At 39.5% G+C, this 23,023-nt stretch overlaps 1 protein-coding gene across 1 annotated transcript; it reads left to right on the forward strand.

Moving 5' to 3' along the window:
• Positions 1-1,055: 1,055 nt before the first annotated feature.
• pak4 (p21 protein (Cdc42/Rac)-activated kinase 4) lies at positions 1,056-22,625 on the forward strand. Its single transcript, XM_036561935.1, has 10 exons — positions 1,056-1,219; positions 10,232-10,453; positions 10,871-11,091; positions 11,558-12,005; positions 12,312-12,755; positions 13,352-13,485; positions 14,094-14,220; positions 16,884-17,009; positions 17,146-17,280; positions 17,392-22,625. Exons 2-10 carry the CDS (start codon positions 10,253-10,255, stop codon positions 17,545-17,547), a joined length of 1,992 nt encoding a protein of 663 aa, XP_036417828.1. The 5' UTR covers positions 1,056-1,219; positions 10,232-10,252; the 3' UTR covers positions 17,548-22,625.
• The last annotated feature ends 398 nt before the right edge of the window (positions 22,626-23,023 follow it).

The following is a 23,023-nucleotide window of genomic DNA, read 5'->3' on the forward strand; positions in this document are numbered from 1 at the left end:
TTTTGTTCTCCTGTAAAGTTACCAGTTTTTAACTCACTAATTAGAAGAGGTGTCTACATAATTTTAAACATATATGTTTAGACAGGGTTGGGCAAAATACTTTGAGAGAGTATTGATGGCTGAACACATTGTCCTAAATGTATAATATGTAAGTAACATATTCCATTACAATACATTAAAAAGTTACATATTCAGAAGATATTTAGAATAATTTTAGAATACATTTTGATAAGAAACATAGGAAAATCTTGTTTTTTTAATTCACGCTCATTCCTTACTGTTACTGGTAGGCATTTGTCGGTTTAAGTGAAATTCTGAAAATTCTCAGCTTTTTGCCCTCTCACCGCCTGCTTCATTCCACAGCTGCTCCCACAATCCCACAATGCACGGATTCTATTAATGAACAAGAATTGATAATGTTTCTTTTGAAGATTGTGTACTTTTCATTATGTAGTAGGTCAGTATTCTAAAAGTATTCTTATAAGCATGTAAAAAGTAACTGTATTCTGAATACTGTCTTTAAAAAATGTGACTTGGACTGAATACAGGTACTTAATTTCTTTATTCTGAATACGTATGCACAATACTTGTATTTCGTTACATCTCAACCCCGTGTTTGAATTGATATATTTAATAGTAGAGGAAGAAAATACTTGAGTAATTGTATTTCATTACTATACTTGAGTATTATTTGATTATATATTTGTAAGATTCATACTTGTTTGTACTTTACCCTTACATTTTCATTCAGGCCTTCAAAGTTCTCATCACTTCAGTGTCCAGGAGATTTTTCTCTTTTCCTCTTGACAATTAGTTGAGTTCTTGTGTATTTGAATTTTATATATATGGTATATTTCTGGCTCCATACGTTCACTTTTAACTGGGTAAGATATTGACACAGCACCCACACTTTCACTGAGGAGCAGTTTCTCTGGGCCTTTCACACCTCAGTTAAACAGTTTTATTAGACAGTTAAATCTCGTGGTAGACTGAGTGTCTGCAGTGAGCGGGATCAACGGACAGAGGGCGTTGCAGAGTAAAGCGAGTTTCCCGGATGTTGTTTGAGTTCCAACATGGCGGGGGGGTTTTATCTCGGAGGGTTTTTGACTTTTGATGAGCGACTTGAACACCGAGGGTAAACTTTATATCATCTCACAGCGCCACAACGCTCGGGGGATTTATGAGATTAAACCCTTAACAGAAGCCCGTTTAATACGAGGTGAGTGGGGCTCTGAGCCGTTTATCCTTCCAGTGGTTTATTTGAGGATCTCTCGCTCTACAAACACAGGTTGTTTTGAGACTGTTGGAGTTTCGATGAGTTCAGCTCAGAGTTTCACGCTAACTGTTAGCTCACATGCTCGGCTTATGTCCACTCAGCCTAGCACTGGGACCCCGACTTTCAGTGTGTCCTAGGTTTGTGGCTATTTTTGAAAGATAATTGCATATAAAACTAGCTGACTGAATGACTGACTGGGTAAAACCCTAGTACCTTTCTTAGAGTCGGTAGCTTAAATAATAAGCTCCTCAGATTTGCTTAGGAAACAGACTGTAGCCTTTAGCTTCAGTGTTGCTAAACCTGAACGAACTATTTTGTTAAATTATTATCGTGAAATTTAATTGTTTGTTAAGTTGGTTACTTTTGCCAAGTTGTTGTTTCATTCGAAAGCATGACAGTAGTCTTATCTAGCCAGCTCAGTGTTTGCTGTAGCTCAGCATGAATGTTAGCTAGGTTAGTTATTTAGGTTAAGTAGTTAGCTAGCCAGCTATTTAGCGTGTAGCTAACAAGACCTTGATTTTGTAGTGTTATAGTGTCTCGAAACGTAGCTATTGATATTGATATTGGCTGTGTTTTGAGTTGTTAACATGTCTACATATCTCTGTTTATTTGACTTGTGAGTATTTTTTTATTTTGAGGTGTACGTTTAGCTGGACAGCTAAACTATCAGCTTGACATAATAACATTGTAACCTAATTGTCCGGGTGTCAGATAGCTAAGTAGCGAGTTATGTAACCTAGTTAGTTTAGAAATCAGTGGCCTGTATTAGTAACCCTTATTTCCCCAAAACAAACCTGCACAGCTGTAGATACAACTGGCTTACTATGTTAACACTGAACCTATGGTTGCTATTAGTTGTGGTTAAGGTCTGTGGGAGGTGAGGAAGAAGTGGTGAAATTGTTCTACCTAATCGAAAAGTTCCTGGTTGATCTTTTAATTCTTGTTTGGTTTTTTTTGTTGTTGATAAAAAGCCACTTTGTCTCCCCCCCCCACCCCGCCTTTTTATTTTTTTTTTTCATTTCCTGATGAATAGGTTCAGGTCAGTGCCTGTTAGTTTCAGTGTTCTTGAGATGATGAGCAATTCATGTGCCCTCAGTATAAAAAGTGTGTTTCTCCAGAAGATGAGCTCACTGCGTTATGTGATGCACTCTGTTATGTAGTGAACAACTTGTTGACCTCAAAACATGGGTGTCCAGCTGGAAAGAAACACATTTTACTTGCTGTAGGAGTTGCATGATGATGAGTTGACTAAGACCTAAGGCCTGACTAAAACTGTGCCAGGAAGGAGTTAATATTCCAATTCCACATGCTTCAGCGAGTCTTCGTAGGGTTCGTAAAGTCACCTGTCATGTAATTTATATACCTAGACAGTCATCTGTTTTGTAACTTGTAATGTATTTATGTGCCGACACTCATTTCTGCAAGTGTTTGCATGCTGATAGTGAGGCTGGGTGAAGCACAGTGTGCAGCTGAAACAGAACTGATGTAATGTAATGGTGTTTAATTCATTAACACGTATTGAAGACAAGCAGACTGCTTATAATGACCCAGGACTGTAAAGGAACATTAATCCATCTTCTCTCATGTCCAGTTTACTGTTGGGGAAACACTTATTTGATCACTGGTCGTTCAAGATAAATCACTGTTTTTTAGAAAATGTTCATCATTTATTTCCCACAGGAATTTTTGAGGGAAGGATTTGAAACATGCTGTATTTCCTTTTATGGACCACAAATAATTGACATTTTTAGTCACATACAGTTTTTGCTGTCCTAGTCAAGTACGGTCTTCCCATATTACTGTCTTTGACTTCTTTGTTCTGAGTTTGCCTCATTACAACTGCTTTACTCTTACATATGGCAGCTGATATCCTAAAAGTTTCAAGGAGGTGTGATGGGAGATTTGGATGAGTCATATCTGTACTGGACACTCCAGACATTCCTTGCATACTAGGGCTGAACAGGGGCGCACAGAATGTGCAGTCTTTAGAGCTATATATGCTGCATTAAACTGAGTGATTCCGACAGTGTTCAGATAGCAGTTTGCAGGCAAAAGCTCAGTATCTTTAAACTGGAATGTGTTTAAATAAGCTTGATGTTTGTGTGCGAGTAGAACTGCACACTTAATTCTTTGTTAAAGGTGGAGTTTGAACTTAAAAGAAAAACAAACACCCCTCGCATCAGTTCTCCTTCAGAAGCTCTGTCCAATGCATGGACATGCATTTCCAAGACGAATGATGCTGTGGTAGCAAACTTGTTAATTTATTTATTTTTTAAGATCTTCGTGACCATAAAACTCTTCAGAAGATAGCCTGATGAATGGTTAGAGCAAACAACAGCTCAGCAAGTTATGTAACTAAGGTTAGCTAGGTTGTGGGTTAGCAAACTGTCGCTACAACTGCTGCTGTGAAGCTAACCAGTTAGGATTAGCTATCACAAACAATAGCAAATGGGACAAAACAATACTGACCTACTGGTTCTGTGAAACAGCAAAAATGAGTAAATGTTACCCACCTGTCAAGCAAAAACACAGCAACCTCCTCATGCTTCTCATGCTTTTCAACTCTTGATGAAACTGAAGTCAGGTTCTTTTTCACCAGCTTCTTGTTGTTCAGATTTTCACATTCCACCTTAAATGGTGCAGGGAATGGAACAGGAAAATTTAAACAAGAAGCTGGTGAAAATGAAGCTGACTTCATCCTCGTTGATTCTCGGCGGTCTCTCCATCTTTGAAACGCCTTTTTGATGTTAACACAGCTCTCTGCCCTTGCTTGATGTACAAACTTCTGTCTCAGCCTTGGTTCTTCAGATTTTCTTCTCTTTGGATTTTTCTCAGCCATCTCTCCTTCTTGACAGTGCGTGGAGTTCAGTCAGTTTGTTCCAGCACGCAAAATAGAACAGATGGACAGCTAGTGGACGAGGAGAGGAGATATAAAGTGTATTGGATTTACACTGAGTACTGCACATTTAATGCATATCATTGCATTCAAGTCAAACATTACTACTAACAAACAACAGTTCTTCTTGGACAAATCAGTGTTGTTTGTGCCTTGTGACAGTTTAATTGGCCCTGTTGGTCATTAGAACGTTTGATCAGTACATTGAGACTCAGATGGGTGACAGATTAAAGCAAAAATCTGAATAGATAGGTAAGTAGAGAAACATAGTGAGTGCAGATGCTTCCAGACAGGTGTATTGCATGATACAATTAAGCAGTTAATGTCCTGCTGTGCTCTGTGGCATATATGAAAATACTTCATTAACAAAGACAACTCAGCTGACTAGTGTTTCAATAGGAGCGGTGACTAAAGTGGCATCTGCATTTAGGTCTATGGAAAAGACATCAGTAAATAGGGTTGGAAATTGTAGTTGATGGCACACATTCAGTGAGCATGATGCGTTAGTGTAATATGTAAGTAGACACAGAAGAGCATCTGTTCCTCAAGTGACTGAGAATGTCAGTGCAGGACATAAAGAGACTTTTGGGGGAAAAAGGGTCCGTCCACAGCTACATAAAGAAGAATGTTATAGGAGGGCTGCAGTACTTAAACACTCATTACAAAGATGAATGTATCTTTGAAAGTTCAGTGGTGCAAAACCACAGACACTGGTCTACAGAGATGTGGAAAAATGTGATATGATCAGAGGAGCCATCCTTCACCATATTCTCCACAAGTGGGCCAGTGCATGTGTGGCATACACCACAAGAGTGGTACAGGCCTGAATGCTTGACCCCTACAGTGAGGAGGTCAGGTGGCTCTGTTAAGCTGTAGGAAGGCATTTTGCTGGCATGATTTGGTTCCACTTGTCCCCTTAGAAAGGAGTAGAGCTGGGAGTAGAGCTGGGAGTAGAGCTGGGAGTAGAGCTGGGAGTAGAGCTGGGAGTAGAGCTGGGAGTAGAGCTCATTCGCAAAATTTCTTGTTCAAGCAATGTCAATATATCAGATGATAATTAACATAATGTCACGGTACATTTTTAAACCCTTATTTTATGAGTATGGAAATTGTTAATCATGGCCTTCACAGACCCGACTATAAACCTATAGGAGATTTTTGACCAAAGTGTTGCCGTTTTTCACGGCCATCATCAAAACATTAATTAAGAGAATATCTTTAGAAAGAACGGTCCTCCATTTCTTTAGTACAGTTCCAGAGATTTGTAGAATCTATGCCAAGCCACTTTTGTTTTTGTTTTTTTTTCCTATAATTTGTCAAAACTGTATGTATGGTGGATATACAGGGAGAAAAATCTAATGTGGCTGTTTGTCTAAATGTAGAATCAAAGCAGTGATTTCGTAATTATCTGAATTTTTATGATGTGAGAATTTTGCCTGTAGAGGAATTTAAATTAAACTATTACTTTTGTAGGCTTAGTTCCCACTTATAGCACCTGGCACGGTCTGACAACCGCTGTGTAGTGTAGGAGGTGGTCATAAGTATGAAGGTTTATGCTCACTGAGAAGTGCTTGATTGGCAGTAGGCCAGTGTGTGGTGTAATGCATTTTTTCCCTTTTTGCCTCCGTCTGGAGTTGTGCTGTGTTGAGCTTACCAACCATTGCTGTTGTCATGACAGCAGTGTTGTGCCATGCCCACTGATCTGCCTTATATTATATGGTACTCAGTGGCATCAGCATGTTTGTACCCATCAGAAGATGTTTTTAGGACTGCAATCCAGACAGTATAAAGCCATGTATACATAGCACTTGCAAAGCATTATGGTTTATGGTCACAGGACAGCTGCTGCCGGGTATACGAATGCCATGTAGGTCTTTTTTATTTATTTATTTATTTTATTTATTTATTTATTTATTTATTTTGGCTAAGCAAGAAAAGAGGTGCTGGTGCTTTTTGTTGCATTATGTAGGCCTTATCCTAGAATATTTGGAAGGGATACAGCGGCGCTTTTGTTTCTGATGAATAGGTTTAAACAGGGAGCGGTCTCTTTAAAATGTGAAACTTGTTTTTGAAGCCTTGTGAGATGACTGATGTTATTGTGGTGTAGTTTTTTAAACTGTATTGTTTAGAGAAATCACTGATGAATTTGCTACATCACTTCTTGCTTTGCTAGGTTTGTTGTTGCCTGTAGAGTTTAGAACAGCATAATGAGTTTGCCTAAATAGTAGCAACCTGATAGACTAGTAACCACTAATATGCTGCCTTCGTATCCTCTTTGGAAGTTCCTACATACGACTTTGGAGGTCGTAAGAACAACTCAATTTGAATTCAAGTGGTTTTGGTTGTAAATTAGATAGATATACTGGAGATAATGTTTATACTTTTTCTTTTTTTTTCCTGTCACTAGAGAGAGTCTGTGTACTTTGTGTTATTGCAACAAAATGAAGATCGGAGAATTCTTATGAGATGAATAGTGTTTTAAATCTAGTTACAAGCATCACATAATGTGCTCACATTTGTATTTTCGCATGTAGATGATTTTACCCTGCGGTGTTCATGTGTGGCTGCTGAATAACTGAAATACAGCCTGTCTCCAGCTCAGGGCTCATTGAAAAATCAATCAAGTTTTCCCACTAGTAAATATGACTTTTTGGTGACGTTCATGTGTGCTCACTGCGCAAAAACAATATTTCCGATGCAACGTGAAGGCAGCAGTAGACTAATGTTAGTGACTGTCATACTACTATAAGCTTAGTAGTCAAAGCCAGATCAATGCAGGTAATTGAGACTGAAAGCAAAGGTCATTGTTTTTATTTTGGTTGATTGTTTTGCTATCCATTTGCAAATAAGTCGCAGTGTAGCAATGTTATAGTAAATGTAGTGTGTTATTTTGAGATGGCCTTGACCAAGTGTCCTTAAGGGGATCCTAAAAGATCAGTAAACAGCCAGCGGTTTCTGTCAATCACTAGTCAAAACAAGAGCGACAGTCAGACCGTCACTTTGGAAGATCAGTGGAGAGAGTTTACAGTTAAAAGCTGAAAATGTAAACCGCATAAACTACTCATTTCTGTTGCTCTGATGATGTAGGTGTGAATTTCGCATAGTTTTGGTTTGATGTCATCGTTTTTGACAGCTGTCTTGCTTGCATCTGTCAAGGGCATAATTTACCCCTCACAAAATCTCGAATTCTTGGTAAGTGTAGGCTGTAATGCAGTGTGGTACTGAGACAATTCAGCATGACAGTATTTTCCAAGTATATCATGATATCAGATGATATGTTTGGTAAGTTTGTCAACAAGATGAGCCCAAGCTTCTTGAACACTGCTACTGCATACAAAAAGAGCATTGCATAAATCTGACATGGGTTGTTTTATTGGATTTTATTGGGTTATTACAATGTTGTGAACTTCAGCCAGACAGCTGTCATTTTTTTAAAAAGGAGACTTACTATTTTGTTGTTTTTTGTTTTTATGTGTTTTGAACATAGTTGTGGTGTTCTTTTAAAACAATTTGGAGCACCCAGAAAATGATGCGTTGCGGTTCACTATGTTTTTGTCATTTATGAACGCTAGGAAAACCAAAAAATCAATATTGTTGTCTGACTCCAGTACCGGTGTAGATAATATAACACTCAGAGCTAGTAGGAAGCATAGATGGAATGAAATCCTGATTTAGATCTGTACCCACTGGATTGAATCTGATGCTGATTCAGATTTCAGGAGTCAGCCGCGTTCTGCTGTTTGAGTGCTGAGTGCAGCAGGCTATGTAAAAAGGTCAGTCTGATAAAGAGTGACTTGATTGCCATTGACAGCAGTGAGAGACTATGCTGTGCAGCAGTTTTTTTTTTGTTTTGTTTTTTTTTTTACGTAGAAGAAAACACATACGTCTTTACTATTCAGTTACAGGAAAATTTACAGAAGTCATTCCATGTTAAGAATATCTGAGTATCATAGTAAAGGTGTTCTTTTGTTTAAATGGACATTTTTGCGATTGTCTTGGTAGTGATATGATATTCCTTTAAAGAAATTGTCTCTCATGGATCTGGCCAGTGGCTTTGGCAGTGGCGTATCTCTATGGCCCTGACCACAGAGACATCTTTCTCGCTGTTCACCAGTGCATAATGGTATGTCAGTGGAATGCCAGACTGAACTAGGAAATGCCATGCCTGTTTGAGTTTGGCTGCCATACACTTCCTTAACATTTCAGGCGTGACTAACTGTTTCTCCCCAGTATACTAAAATGTGTTGTATGCATAGCAGATAAAAACCGCAGAGTTGCTTATGCATTTAGTAACTATTTTGTCTATGCAAAGATGTAGCTGCCGTGAACATGCTACTAGATGTTGAGGAATTTGTAAAGAACCCTTATTACCATTTTAAAATCACAAGTGTGAAGTTTACTGTGACTTGTGTGTACCTTTTAGGTTAATTTGCTTATGTGCATTAAGACACACTATATAAAGATAAATGTTATCAGGTTCTTTATGTGAAATGGAATTATATTTATGGAATTACTGAATAGTTGATGAGTTGAGTAGTTAGACATCTGTTTTGCTGTCTGTTCTACCCATTGTGCATATGTTTGTTTAAGGGCCTCAGGAACTATCTGTCAGTGTGATCACCTGCTCCTGGGGTTCACAACTGACTTGTTTGGGGAAAAAAGTGCCTGACAGGTGCAGGTATAGGGTTGTTTCATTTTCATTCCACTGTTTTTCGTAGAAAGTTGGGGGATTGTTGTAGCTTCAGTCTGCTCCATTGCATGAAGTTTTTAAACAAGCTAATTCCATCCTAGAAAGCATGTTTTTTTCTAAATAGGTAATGATGATGATATTTTTTCAATGTCCATCTTCCTATCAGCAGAAGCATCCTAGAACACAGAAGATATTGACATTTTTAAACATTCATGATCTGAATACTGCTTTGTGTACCAGTGAGCAAGATTCTATAAGAAATCGGGTCTGCATGATCCTCTGAGTAACGCAATGAACTGTTTTGGTTATGTTTTCTAATTAGAATTCAAAATATATCACAATGTTAGATTATAAACTTTAAGAGTTTTCACTGATGCAGTCATTAATTTTTTCATCCTCTGTCCCATTCACACTTTTTAATGCACTTTTAGATTGAAATTGTATCTCTTGTGTTTTTATTGTGAATTCTTGTAGAAGTAACCACTTAATTTGAAGTTAATCCTTAGCTTGGTTTTGTTCTTGAATAGTGGGCCTGCTGTGTCTGTGTGTGGTTGTTTTGGTTGTGTGGTTTGTCTGAAATTGCTAAAACATTTGAAACAAATGAAATCACAATTCCTTTCCTCTTACGTTTTTCATATTTGGTCAAATGCTCTGGAAAATGCCTGAAAAGAGTAATAGTTTCACCCTGATTTTGAGGCCCCTTAGGCAGACCTCATGCCCTTGCTGACGTCTCTGCAAATGATCCGATTGCACTTCAAAAGCTACTGCCCTTTGAAAAATGCCTTTCAGTACAGCCACAGACCAATAAACCGGTGGGTTTCCCCGGCCTGGCCCGTCAGGGCAGGGGGGGCTTCAACAGGCTCATATCAGAGACCAGTGTTTGGCTTCAGGGAGTGTCTCTGATCCCTGCAGTGAGAACAGGCGGGTTTAGAAAAGTAAAACCAGCCAGGAAGAGAGAGGTTTATGCTACCAGATGGAGAAACTGAAAGGACTTGGAGAAACAGTTTGGGCAGCCTAAAGCAGATTTTAAACAAATATATCCAACATGTACACTTTTAAAGGTTCCTAAATGATTACTGGGTTTGGATCTTTAAAAAAAAAAAAAAATCTGTTAAAGAATTTTTTAAAGGAACATTAATATGGTTCTTCTGTGGCATCACTGCAAATAACCCTTTTACTAAATAACCATTTATCAAACAAAAAAAAAAGAGAAAAAAATTATTTGCTGCATTGATGTTCCTACAGGTTTACCATTTGTGTCCTCTATGCACATAGTGCATCATGGCACATAATGCAAGATTTTGGTGGTGCTTAAGGCTCTTTACACAAGCATGTTTAGTGATGATCACTCCTGCTTTCCTCTCTCCTCAAGCGCTGATGCTCTGCTGCAGCCATGTTCAGCAAGAAGAAAAAGCAGCGCATCCAGATCTCGGCACCCTCCAACTTTGAACACCGAGTGCACACTGACTTCGATGAGCAGGAGCAGAAGTTTGTGGGACTTCCCCGCCAATGGCAGAGTCTTATTGAGGACACAGCCAAGAGGCCTAAGCCTTTCATCGATGCCACAGTCATCACCACTGTGGAGCCTCGCAAGGTATCTATGTGTATGTTGGAAAACAACTGAGAACAAATGTATATTCTTAGTTTACGATAAGTGATCAAATGGGAGACCAAGGTTAGTGAGCAATTAGATGAAACTTTTCAAAGTAGTGGGTGTGCTCATTTGAGACATGAATGGGCAGACTCAACTGAATTATACTTGTACCTTCTCTGCAGAACAGTGTCAGGAATTAGGTCAACAAACTTATGTATGCCATTTTATTTACTGTACGAGTTGCTTTCATATATTATATGAAGATTTTTGCAAAGGGGTTTAAAAATCCTTTTGGCATATTTTGTTTGGTTTATGCTAAAATGAAACTGGATCTTCTTAAAAGTTTAAGATAATGACTCCATTGTGGTTTGCTGTCCTTTGCCCTTGCTTTTGTTGCAATGTGTGGTTGTTTTTCAGACCATTGTGCGGGGCAGTAAGATAGGGGTGGATGGCTCTCTGACATGGCTGCTGGATGAGTTTGAGACCATGTCAGTGATTCGCTCCAATTCTCTGCGACGAGGCAGCCCACCTACACAGCCCCGCAGAGACTCCGGCTCCTCCGGGCGGCAGGAGAACGGGGAGCACCCCAGTCGGCACCATGGCGAACGACCTGAGCACGTTGTAGACAGTAAAGACAGGTATAATGTTAGACATATTTTGATTCATTAGTATTAGCTGTAGTATTAGTGTTCAAAATCTTTTCTTTCGTTAAGGCTGTTTTACCATGTTCTGCTCTGTTTTCTTGACTTTTGTAGAGGTAACATGAATAGACATAATTTTCAACTTGTGGCTGTGAAACACAGTTTCAGAACTTTCATTCTTTTTGTTGTGGAAATATCTATAATTGTAGAACAAGTTGAGAATTAATACAGCAGAGCCACTATTTGTAATATCTGCAGTGCCAGTGTTTTACAAGGTAGTAGCAGAACTGCTTTCAACATGACTAGCATGATAAGGCACCTAAAAGAAAACATTTGAAGCAATACAGTGGGTTCACACAGTTTACTCAGGAAATTACTGTAATGAAACCGCAAACACTGGAGAATGCTTTCAAAAGATGAGAAAATTCCTTATTATTCCACTTATTTTTCCTTGTCTGAGCAGAGAGAGAGCTCGTCAGGAGCATCCGAGTGCTGACCCCCGGCAGCGACCGGCCCGGGCCCCGCGTGAAGATGGACGACCGCAGCAGCCTCGCGGACAAGAGCCCAGCAGGCACAAGGAGCGGGAGCGTCCAGCTGGACCGCCCACTCCTCCTCACCGGGAACGAGCTAGAGATCGTGAGCAAGAACGTGACAGAGAGCGAGAGCCACGCGAGTACCATGACCAGGTGGTCAGGAGGGAGGGGGGTAGTGATAAACGACCCAAGTCCAGCTACACAGGCCGTGACAGCAGCCCACAGTCACCGCGGGACAAGAGACCACTCTCTGGACCAAATATTCGCACTCCCAACCTGCCTGTCACAGAAGGGGTAATGAAGACTGCCCAGCAGGGCCGACCGTTTAACACTTACCCGCGCACAGAAAGCGACACAGCGAGAAGTCCCAGCAGTCAGGTAAGCAGAGAACAAAAATAAAAAAAACTGAAACACTGAGGCTTCAGAGCTGGTATTTTGGTACGTTTGTACATGGTATGTTCTAATATTGTCAGCTTTTGTCAGTGCTTTACTCTACCAGGTCTTTTCCCTTGCTATGTGCGAGCTAGAAACACTACAGAATACTGCATTCAAACTGTGTTGTTCAGTCTGTGTCCATAATCAAAAACAGCACAGGCTGTATTTCAGCCTGTATTCCTGTTGCTGAAGCAATTGTGTGTAGGCTCAGCTCTCATAGTGGATCCCTCTTATCTACATTTCTTGCAGGACTTGAAACCAGGCAAAACTCATGAGCCTCCTCACCACAATGGCCCCTCCAGTGTGGCAAATCGAAGTGGAGGCAGCGGTGGTAAAGCTGCTTCTCGAGGGGAGTCCCAGCAGCATCACTCTTCTCATCCAGCCCTTGGTCCAGAACCACACAGTCAGCAGCTCCCCTCAGCACCCAGACCACCAGGTCCCCCTGGCCCTCAACAGCAAGGCCGTTCTCCACAGAGGGAGCCTCAGCGGGTTTCCCATGAGCAGTTCCGTGCTGCTCTGCAGATGGTGGTGGACCCTGGAGATCCACGCACCTACCTGGACCACTACATCAAGATTGGCGAGGGCTCCACTGGTATTGTGTGTATCGCCACAGTTAAGAGCACAGGCAAACTGGTGGCTGTGAAAAAGATGGATCTGCGCAAACAGCAGCGGCGAGAGCTGCTCTTTAATGAGGTGACTTGTTGCTTACTTTCTGCTAGGGGTGGGAATCTCTAGGCACCTCACGATTCGATTCGATTACGATTCAGAGGGCTGCGATGCGATTATAAAACGATTATCGATGCATCTCGATGCATCTTTTTTTTTTCTATACATGATTTCTATTTTCCTACTGTCTGAGAACTTTGTAGTTTTAAAACAATGATCCATAATGCATTTACGTCCAATATGCATTTACGTCCAATATCTTTTATTAATAAAACAAATGGAAGTGATGTGGCAAGTGAACTAGAAGGCTCTCATTCACTGCTCTTGTTTGGAGACGCTGCTGCCACTCATCTGTGATAAAATGCGCTGTTACGGTGAAATAAGATCCAGTGGTACTGTGAATTTAAACTTGCCATTGTGTTAGCTGATCTTTGCTTTAAGAATTGCTGCTATCATGGTTTTTAACCTCCAGTATAAACATGGAAATCTAACATGCCTTAAAAATCTGCCTGGTCGTTGGTTGAATTTCGTAACAGTTATTCTCTGGTTTGAAACTTGACGTTTGTGTGATGCCTCTTTCAGCTAGTAAAATGTTTCACTTACTGTAGCTTTGTTTTTTCAAGGTGGTGATTATGCGAGACTATCATCATGAGAATGTTGTGGAGATGTACAATAGTTATTTAGTGGGTGATGAGCTCTGGGTTGTCATGGAGTTTCTTGAAGGTGGAGCACTCACTGACATTGTCACACATACCAGGTAAGTATTTGTGTGCTTTCAAATGAATTTGAAGTAGTACTTACAAATTAATCTTAAACTACACACACACACACACACACACACACATCCCAGTGGTCTGAGACTACTCAGTCCTACAAGTTATCAAAGGTTGTCATGGTCCAACTTCAGTCTAGAATGACCTAACCTTACTGAGAACGATACATGTGGTTCAGGCTGATATCAGACTAATCAAGATATTTGAGTTGTAAGTGGCATTTTGTGATGACATCAACACAAGTGGCAAAAGGGTTCAGAACTTAGCTAGGCTCCTGTGTTCATCTAAATGTACTGTATGGACTGTTGCTCATTTGCATGTGTAAGAATATTGCGTTCTGCCAGTTATGCTTGTTTGCTATTTTGTGGATATTCGTTGAACAATAATGGACATTTCTGTAGTAGAACAGTTATCCGCATTGTTTTCATTTCATATTCTAATATGTACCATGTAGTAAGTCAATGGAAAAGTTGACCACTAGATGGTAGGTTTGCGCTGCAGTCATTAGGCCCTGCTTCTCACTGCAAGTTACTTTCATTTCTGTCTTCACTGCAGTAATGACAGCTTGCTTAATGATATGTCTGTGTTTCAGGATGAATGAGGAGCAGATTGCCACTGTGTGTCTGTCTGTCCTGAAGGCTCTGTCAGTGCTGCATGCCCAGGGCGTCATCCACAGAGATATCAAGAGTGACTCCATTCTGCTAACTCACGATGGCAGAGTGAGTTATCTGAGCTTTGTTTATTTCATTATGTCTTTTAAATTCAAATCCTTAGTGTTACCATCTCTCCTCATCTAAAGTATGAACCAGGGCTGAGAGTAATACCAGTATAAAGTGAATATGAAGATGTCATTGCTCCCATGTGAATGATACGAATTTTACCATACAGTGGGTTAGGGATGTGCATTTGGAATAATGTTGATATTCAGGTATCCATAAGAGTTTATGTGCGGATATTTAATTAAACACAGAGATGGTAAAATAACAACCAGAAAATGGAATTTGACATATATAACATAGGGCTGTAGGTTTACCTTTTAGTGACAGCACTGGTATCTCACAAAAATATAGCAGCACACGGAGCAACAGTTTTATGATTACAAACAGCTGAGAAACTTTAAGTTTTTGTGTCAGATGAGTAACGGAGGTTGTCTTTTCAGGTAAGCTAATGTAACAGCTCACAAGTGTACCATTGGATGCTGATGATGGCATGTCATGTTCTACACTGGGTCTATGTTATTTGACAGAGCCAGTTTAAGGGAAGCCTGGCCACTAGCTATTCCTCCGTGAGTCCTCAATCAATGGGGTAGAGTGGAGCTAAATGACTAAAAATTAAACTATAAACTTGTTTTTAACCATTTGTGAAGGGCCTTCCCTTAACTTTGGAAAGTAGAATTATATATTACAGTACAAAATTAAAATATACCTCAAGTATGTTTTTCCATTTTTCTACAGCAAACAGATTTTGGGCAGTAGGACTCTAGCATTACTGCTAATGAGTGCTAATTTGTTGGTAAGCTGATCAGCTCATTGGTTGAGTGAAGCAGTTTGCGCTCACTGAGGTCATGAACATACATGAGGCACTCTTAAAAAGTTCAGTAGTGTCCAAAAATATAACAGGGTTGAAATATAAAAATATAACAGGGTTGTTGAAATGTTCTGTGAAATGATGAGTTTGTGTGTTTTAATAATTTGACTACATAAAAAAAAAAATCATAAAGCATTTACAGACTATGATTTTGAACAGTAGCTCTATTGAAACTCTTTCGTTTTGGCTTTGGGAGTGCCCTCTAGTGTTTGACGTACCTGGAAGACATTATCCAGGCACTTTTTGTTTTGTGTTTTCGGAGGAGCATAACATACTCACAAATAGAGCAGTGCCGTCATGTTTCACTGAATTGTTAGCTTGTGTATACTGGCACCTTGAGTTGTCAATAACACCCGTACTCTAGTACCCGTACTCTAGTACCCGTGCTCGTAATTACAGTGGATGCCATGATAACCCCTAAAATGGTGAGCCACAGACAGCTGTGTCCTCATGACAAATTAGACTTGAATAACATGAAATAATGTGCAGGTATTTGTTGTTGGCGCAGTGTAGATTACTATTTTGTGATACAGAGCAGGCTTCCTTCTGCAGACCTACTGGACAAAACAGTAATGCAGACAAGTTTTAGTATTTTTAAATTGTATGTATTGGAATATCATATAATTACTGTCCAAGTAATAGATGTCATAATATAAATTTGAGTTTGTGTTGTCCTCATCTAGCATGAACATGGTTTAGAAAAGCGAAACTGTTAAAACCATAACCATGGTACCTTCTCTATTCTTGTTTAAATCCATTTTGAGCTTTAATGTGCTTGGAAGCCTGAGAGCCTATATCTGTGAAATATAAAGACGTTGCCTGTACCATCCACCAGCGCTAAGTGCCTTTGTTGCCCTCTGTGGTGCCCGTCCCATACCCACTTGTTGGTAATGAAATAAATGGTGGTGTCACATAGAGGCAGTGTTTGATTTTATCTTGCGGTAACAGAAGAGGAAGCTTTCTCAGTAACCCTTAGCCATTTCTCGTCAGACTTTGTATGTGTTTGCCTTGATGTGTTTCATTTCCTCATTAACGTGGGGCAGGACTGTTGCTGCAGTGCCCTGCAGACCGTAATTCTTCATATGTTTAGCCAACCAAGCAATGCAAAGTCTTTTTAGAAAACCTGATTAGCTTCACTGAGTAATTATAAAAAACAGAGATAGTAATAATTTATATTTGGAGTTCTCCTGTAGCTGTTCGATTTGCCATCACATATTTTGAATTGGCGATATGTCTCTTCATCCTTTGACCTAGTGCTTCTCCAGATTGAGGCACGTGAGCCACAAATAGGTCACAGCATGCTGAAAAGTTCCTTACAGAGCACAAGCTGCATGCATACTCATTATAAAAGTTGTGGATCTGTTTTCTAATGCGTGAATCTATTAGAAAATGTAAGGAATATTACGAATTATATAGCTTTTTTTATATTACTTTTTGCAGTGTATGCAATGTTAAAACAGATCAGACGTGCATGCAACATTTATTGGCTAACATGGTAGTTCAGTACTTGACAAAACTGAATTACGTTGCGCCATAGTTAGCAAGAACATCAAGGGAAATGACTTTGTGTCCTCTTGTGAAGCTTCATCCTCTTATGTCAAAAGGTGTAAAACCCCCGATGTACTAGGAAGTGATGTTCACATCTGTTTTATAATGACTGTGTGACATCATTTTATCCATTTTTTGTGTTCTTACCATTAAAACAGTGTGGTTTTAAAATATTTCCAACCTTTATTCTCACATTAAATGTTTCATAATACATACCTATCCTTTTCCCTCTTTTCTGCATTCCCAGGTGAAGCTGTCCGACTTTGGCTTCTGTGCTCAAGTCTCAAAAGAGGTCCAGCGACGGAAGTCACTTGTGGGAACACCATATTGGATGGCCCCTGAGCTCATCTCTAGACTGCCGTATGGACCAGAGGTTAGATCCTGTTTGTCAACCATGTTGTACCACTCTGTCCTCATTAACTATGACTATGCTATGTGCATTAATTCTTTAAACACTGAGTGATATATGAGTACAATTAAGGAAACTGAAATGATCCTTCTTGCTACAGGTGGATATTTGGTCACTCGGCATTATGGTGATCGAGATGGTTGACGGAGAGCCTCCATATTTTAATGAACCTCCGCTGAAGGCTATGAAGATGATCCGAGACAATCTACCACCCAAACTGAAAAACCTTCACAAGGTAAATTGTCCCTTAGTTAATGCCTCCTCATTTATTGTCTTCATCTTCAACACAAATTTGGTTGGCTTGGTATGGTCCACTTTCTTATTTAGCTTCTTTTACTTTTTTCAGGTTTCACCACTTCTCAAGGGCTTCTTGGACAGGATGCTTGTTAGAGACCCTGCCCAGAGGGCCACAGCCCAGGAGCTGCTCAAGCACCCATTCCTCAGTAAATCTGGCCCTCCTTCCTGTATCGTGCCCCTCATGAGGCAGAATCGCATGAGATGAGAGTGAGATCTCAAAGACCCTTAGCTGAGCTCAAATCTCTGACCCTTTGAGGCAGGAGACCTGCAGAGAGATGCTACTCTGCACACTTCAGAGACTGTTTATCATTCTGGTCAAGCAGACCCAAGAACAGACCCAACTGTTGGTACTGTGGATGCTATGCTTGGTCAGAGCTGAGAGCTGTTGTAAAGACAGAAAAAGAAGCCTTTAAAGAAATCACTGAAAAAAAAGAAACATTAATTGTTTTACACTAATTTTATGGTCTCATGCATACCGTACTGGCATATGTCGTCTTTGTTAAAGAGAGAATTTGGTCCCAGTGTTCCTTCTTCGTTAGGGTTTTTTTTGGATCATTTTGCTTTTGGGAAGCCTCGTCTGTCAGTGGTTTTAAGCCCTGTGTCTCTAGGTGAAGAGTGAGTGACTTGACATCCTTCACCAAATGAGCTTTGCGGAGCTTCACTTTTTTCCCCTACAGTGGAAACTATGCTCCTTCTCTGAACTCAAGCTTCACCTCCTGGACCACAACCACTTTCCTACTTCAAATCAATTTAAAGAGGAAAATAACTACTGAAGAAGAGCTATATTTGTACTTTATCAAAAGGAAAACACTAAAACACTAGGCTCCTATACAACACTATGCTAGGTAAACACTGGAAGTGTGCTTTTATTTCAGACCATTTCTAGTTTTATGGAAGTTTGGTAAACATAGAGATATGTAATTTTTATATATTGTGATTTAATTTTTTTCTTTTCTTTTCTACTTTGGGTGACAGTGAAGCACTGTTTTGAGATTGAAGCTGCACTCCCATTTTTTTCGATTCCAGCACATAGAAAATCCTCTTCTATGTCAAAGGCTGTGATAGATTAATGAAATATCACTCTTTTTCATTTAATTTGTTCTTTTTTCCTCTTTTCTTTCGGGGAGGGGGGTGGAGGGGCACGTGAACTACATTTGAAGGCTGATTTTTATTGTAGCACCATATCTCGATGGCTGCAGATATTGACTGTTACTAGGGTCTTTCCATTGCAGGGCTGTGTAATCCACATCGCTGTTGAAGTACAGTCCTTTCCTGTGCAGATTTTAATCCTTTAAGGTGTTCTCTGTAGGAGGGAAGAGGGGAATGCATTACATGAATGTATAGCCTGTTGCTGGCTACCAAGTCATGAGGGGCCACAGCACTGCAGAGTTTAGTGTTTGCTCTAAAACACTCATTTCAGCTTATGAAGGGCTTGCTGATTGTCAGATTAGTTAAATCAGGGGAAATACTAAACTCTGCAGTGCCTGCCATCCAGTACTAGAGTCTTGACTTCTCTGCCATCCTGTATGTTACTAGGGCTAAAGTTTATTAGGGCTAATTAGCTAGGGATGTAGACTGGAGCTGTTGAGACTTAGCTTAATCCGACTGTGAAGCAGCTGCTAGAACCGCGTCCACTGCATAGATTTGATGCTTGAACACTACCATAGAGCACTCGCACATTGATGTAGCTGCAAGTCTGTGCTTACTTTATAGTAAGCACAGTTTTGGTATTTCAAAATGGGGTTCCACCAGTGCCTTAGTCTCTAGTCCTCAGCTCCTAAGGCTAGTAGCATATTAGCTTGCACCTAGTCTGCAACCAAAGATCATTCATAGAGTGAAGTGAGAGTAACCTACTAGAAACCCACTGGTTTGAATGGACCCAAACATACTGAATTATATACTATACTACTACACTACCACACAGCGTTTTGTCATGATACTGTATGTTCGCTTCTTCCGTCACAGATGTTTAGGCCTTAAGTGGATGAGTGGATTGAGTTCTGATCGAATTAGATTACTGGTGTTGATCTGTTGGAAGAGATTTGGATTTGTCGGTTGTGAACACTGGTGTTTCCCAGCCCTGATCCTGGAGGCCGACTACTCTACCCATTTTAGTGTTTTCCCTGCTGCCAACATACCTGATCCAGCTAATCAGCTCATTAACAACCCCAAACTGAGTTGTGTGTGTTAAGGCAGGGAAACCAATAAAATGTATAAACCAGGCTGTACAAACCACGTAATGAATGTATGATGATGATGATGATCGCAATCGTAATTGAACTGATCACAATTATTTACAGTCGTATGCAAAATTTTAAACACCTCTAGTAAAGTTACGGGTACTGGTTTTCAGTTGGTTTGAAGCAAAAGCATGTAAATGAAAGAGTGCAGAAAACACATTGAGACCCATTATGGGTCTCACAAAAGCAACAAAAGTTCAAACTTCTGCCTGGTGCTAGAACACCTTTGGAGGTGAAATAATGTTTATTTATTCAAGCCCAAGTTGTGTCTGTCATCAGTTGGGAGCTACTAAGTATCAGCATTTAGGAAGTAAGGTAGCTAATCAGGTTATTTGTCCAATTTAGGTTTCTACTTTAAAAGTTACATACAAAGAACAAAAAAGACACTTTGTTTATCACAATCATTTACATGGCAATTAATCATCAGCTAAAATTTCGTGATCGATGATGGGCCTGTGCAGTCGAGGGACCAGGGTTGGGAAATGCCGGTGTATATGATTCGAGTGCGTGTTGAAATAATCAGAATCAAAGGAGTAGTCTCATTTTAGTCTCTTGAGCAGTTTGATATTTTAACACCTTTTGCGAAAATGTTCTGTAGAAAGTGGTTAGACTGAAGAGGTTAGTTTGATACTGTACATATTTTGTGAGATATTTTAAAAGAATCTTTGCTGATGGTTTAACATCTCTAATTCACTCTAATATTAGTCATAAATTCTTGTAAAAATTCAACTTATGATCAGATCTAGTGAACATGATTGAATTGTGTTTTGTTTTTTTTTTTTTTTTTTTGTTTGTTTTTCCTTCCTAGTAGTAATATTTGTTTTAACATCTTTTGTTTCTTCATTTAAAAAAGAAAAGTGCTCCAATTTTCTGGAGGTGGAAGATAGAACAAAAAAAAATGACAATCAAATGTCTGAGTAAAATATGAAATAGTATGAAATGCTAACATTTTAATGCCAGAGAAAGTAGATTTAATGTGTAGGAATGGAATGAATTATTTTCGATGACCAAATAGCCTTGGTTAGAATCACATGGTTTGTTGAAACATTGCTGGAAGAGTAAATTCTATGTAGATGTTAAACTGGCAGAAGCTGAGAGAAGTTTTGAATCCAGGGATCACCATCCTGATCATTCCTTGACGAACATATAGCCTTAATGCAGGAAAATCCTTAGAGCCGCACTACGAGATGACACATGCTGTTGTGTCCGTGGACACTACATACAGGGTATTACCAACGATTTTAGCTGCAGCTTCTCATTGAGATATTTGCATCTTCCTTTGAAACTGCAAAATGTTCACATATGACACGACTGTTTCAGTATAAGGATGCGTCCTTATAGCCTCAAGCCTTATATTTGTTGTTGGAATGTGAAAATGGAAAATGCTGTGCTCAGAGAAACATTTCTGTGAATGAGTGTGTCGAGGAACTTCCTGTCTGTCTCTCTTTTTACTAAAATATTTGTGTCCATTTAAAGCAATGGTTTGGTTACACAGTTTTCCATTTACCCCAGATGTAGTCGATTAGCCAAGCCATGTTTGGTGTCCAATTTTTGCCTCCTTTAATTATGCTAAGGCCAACACTATTAAGTCAATAGATGTCAGTAGTCACTAAAAAGACTTCTTAAGGTCGCACAAGCATGGCAGTGTGGTTTAAGACACAGTATGACTTACAGTGAGCTAAAAAATGAGAATCTTTGCTGGGTAGCTTAATGCAGAGGGCAGCCACTTTAGACAGCAGGTGTTATCTGAAGTTGCTGCCTGCTGCATTTAGCTAACGTTGCATGGTGAAGTTGTGTTCATTTGTATAGTTTCAGTAAGTGATACTGTGCTCTAAACCATGCTGATAAGTGTCTACAAGCTTAAGAGCTGGATGCAGTTGAGCAGGTTGAAAAGTTTTTGGAATGTATTTATGGAAATTATTTGGGTGACTATTGATTTCTAGTGTTTATTAGCATTGTTAGCTTTGTAGTATCAGTTTTACTAAAGAAGCGAAATTTGGACACTAAACATGTCTTTGCTGATGGACTACATCTGAAATACAAGGACAAAATGTGTAAATTTGATTTTCAAACCGAACCATTCCTTTAACAGTTTGGGTTTATTTGTAGAATTTGGTGATTTATGCCAGCGTTCACTAAAGAGGTACATTTATGAAATCGGTGCATCCCCCATTTGTATGCAAGATGTGATCATTCTGGGTTGATGCTTTTATTTCTACGTCTCTTAATTGCCAGTGCTATAAATATGGATAATACATCCCGATGAGAAATGCTTTGAAGCTTTGTTTTACACTAATGGTCCAAAAGGCGCCCTATGCGCTCTCTGAACTGAGTATGTATAGAAGTTCATTAGCTCATGCAGAATGTGGCTAATTCATGTGTTACCAAATCAGCACTAAATTTTGGTCTGATACTGATGTGGTTTGTGTACTGTGCTGATAGTGATATGGTACTGATGTTATCATACATGCCTAATATGTCTCCTTCTGTCAGATCTGTTTCAGTTTGTCACTACACTACTAACAGATCTCACTTATTCATCCAGTGGCTCTTATTACATTTAAAGGCTTGTTTCTAAAACCTGTGATGAATGCTGGAATGTATGCATTTGTAACTAAATCTGTAATCACAATACTGTTTTGTCAGCCTTCTATTTTAAAGAATCAGTTTGTTTAATTAAATTTGGAGTAGACATATGACGATAAAACTCTTTGATAGACTATTGATGACATGATTTTGATTTGATTTAGACATGACTGTCTTTATTACTAAAACTCATGAATTTAGACTAACTTCCTCAAACGGAAGCCCAGAATCCTGGACTGTGACTACTACTGACTGGCCTGCTCATGTTTGTGTGTGAAATATCAGAGTTCAATCAGTGTTCCTCTCATTCTGTTCACTGTAGTCATGTTATGCAATCGCATCACTTTTCGTAGTCAACTGGTATCAGTTCCCTCCATGATTTGTGAATTTTTGTTGTTTAAAGGACTGTCAGCGTTGCAGACTTTCTGATTTTTGCAAATACATTTTTTCCCTCATACCAGTGTTTCCCTTCGTGTTTTTTACTGTTATAGTTTCTGTTAAGTTGTTTAATGAGACGGATAGGTAAAGATTAAGGACATGCACCAACATGGGAACTGTGGGCCGACGCTGATAACCCATTTTTCATGTACATCGATGCGGATATGTAAACATTTCTAAAATGTAAAAACCTGGATCAGCATTATGGGGAAATCTAATGTTTATTTGAAGAGGGTTACAGATGCAGTAAAGAGAATACTCCTCCAGAGTATAAGAAATACATCATCAGATATTGGTTTCTCACACACACACACACACACACACACACACACACACACGCTGACTGGCCACTGCATTAATCACACCTCGTTGTATCTACACTTTGTTCATTTTATCAGCTCCACTTACCATATTGGA

The sequence above is a fragment of the Colossoma macropomum genome, unplaced genomic scaffold, assembly GCF_904425465.1.
Source record: "Colossoma macropomum unplaced genomic scaffold, Colossoma_macropomum, whole genome shotgun sequence".
In the NCBI taxonomy this organism is placed as follows: Eukaryota; Metazoa; Chordata; class Actinopteri; order Characiformes; family Serrasalmidae; genus Colossoma; species Colossoma macropomum.

Excerpts from the sequence above, each read along its gene's own strand:
- pak4 (XM_036561935.1), top strand. The coding sequence starts at position 10,253 with ATGTTCAGCAAGAAGAAAAAGCAGCGCATCCAGATCTCGGCACCCTCC. Across the intron at positions 12,756-13,351 it reads GAGAGCTGCTCTTTAATGAG|GTGGTGATTATGCGAGACTA; the intron begins GTGACTTGTTGC and ends TGTTTTTTCAAG. Across the intron at positions 13,486-14,093 it reads GACATTGTCACACATACCAG|GATGAATGAGGAGCAGATTG; the intron begins GTAAGTATTTGT and ends TCTGTGTTTCAG.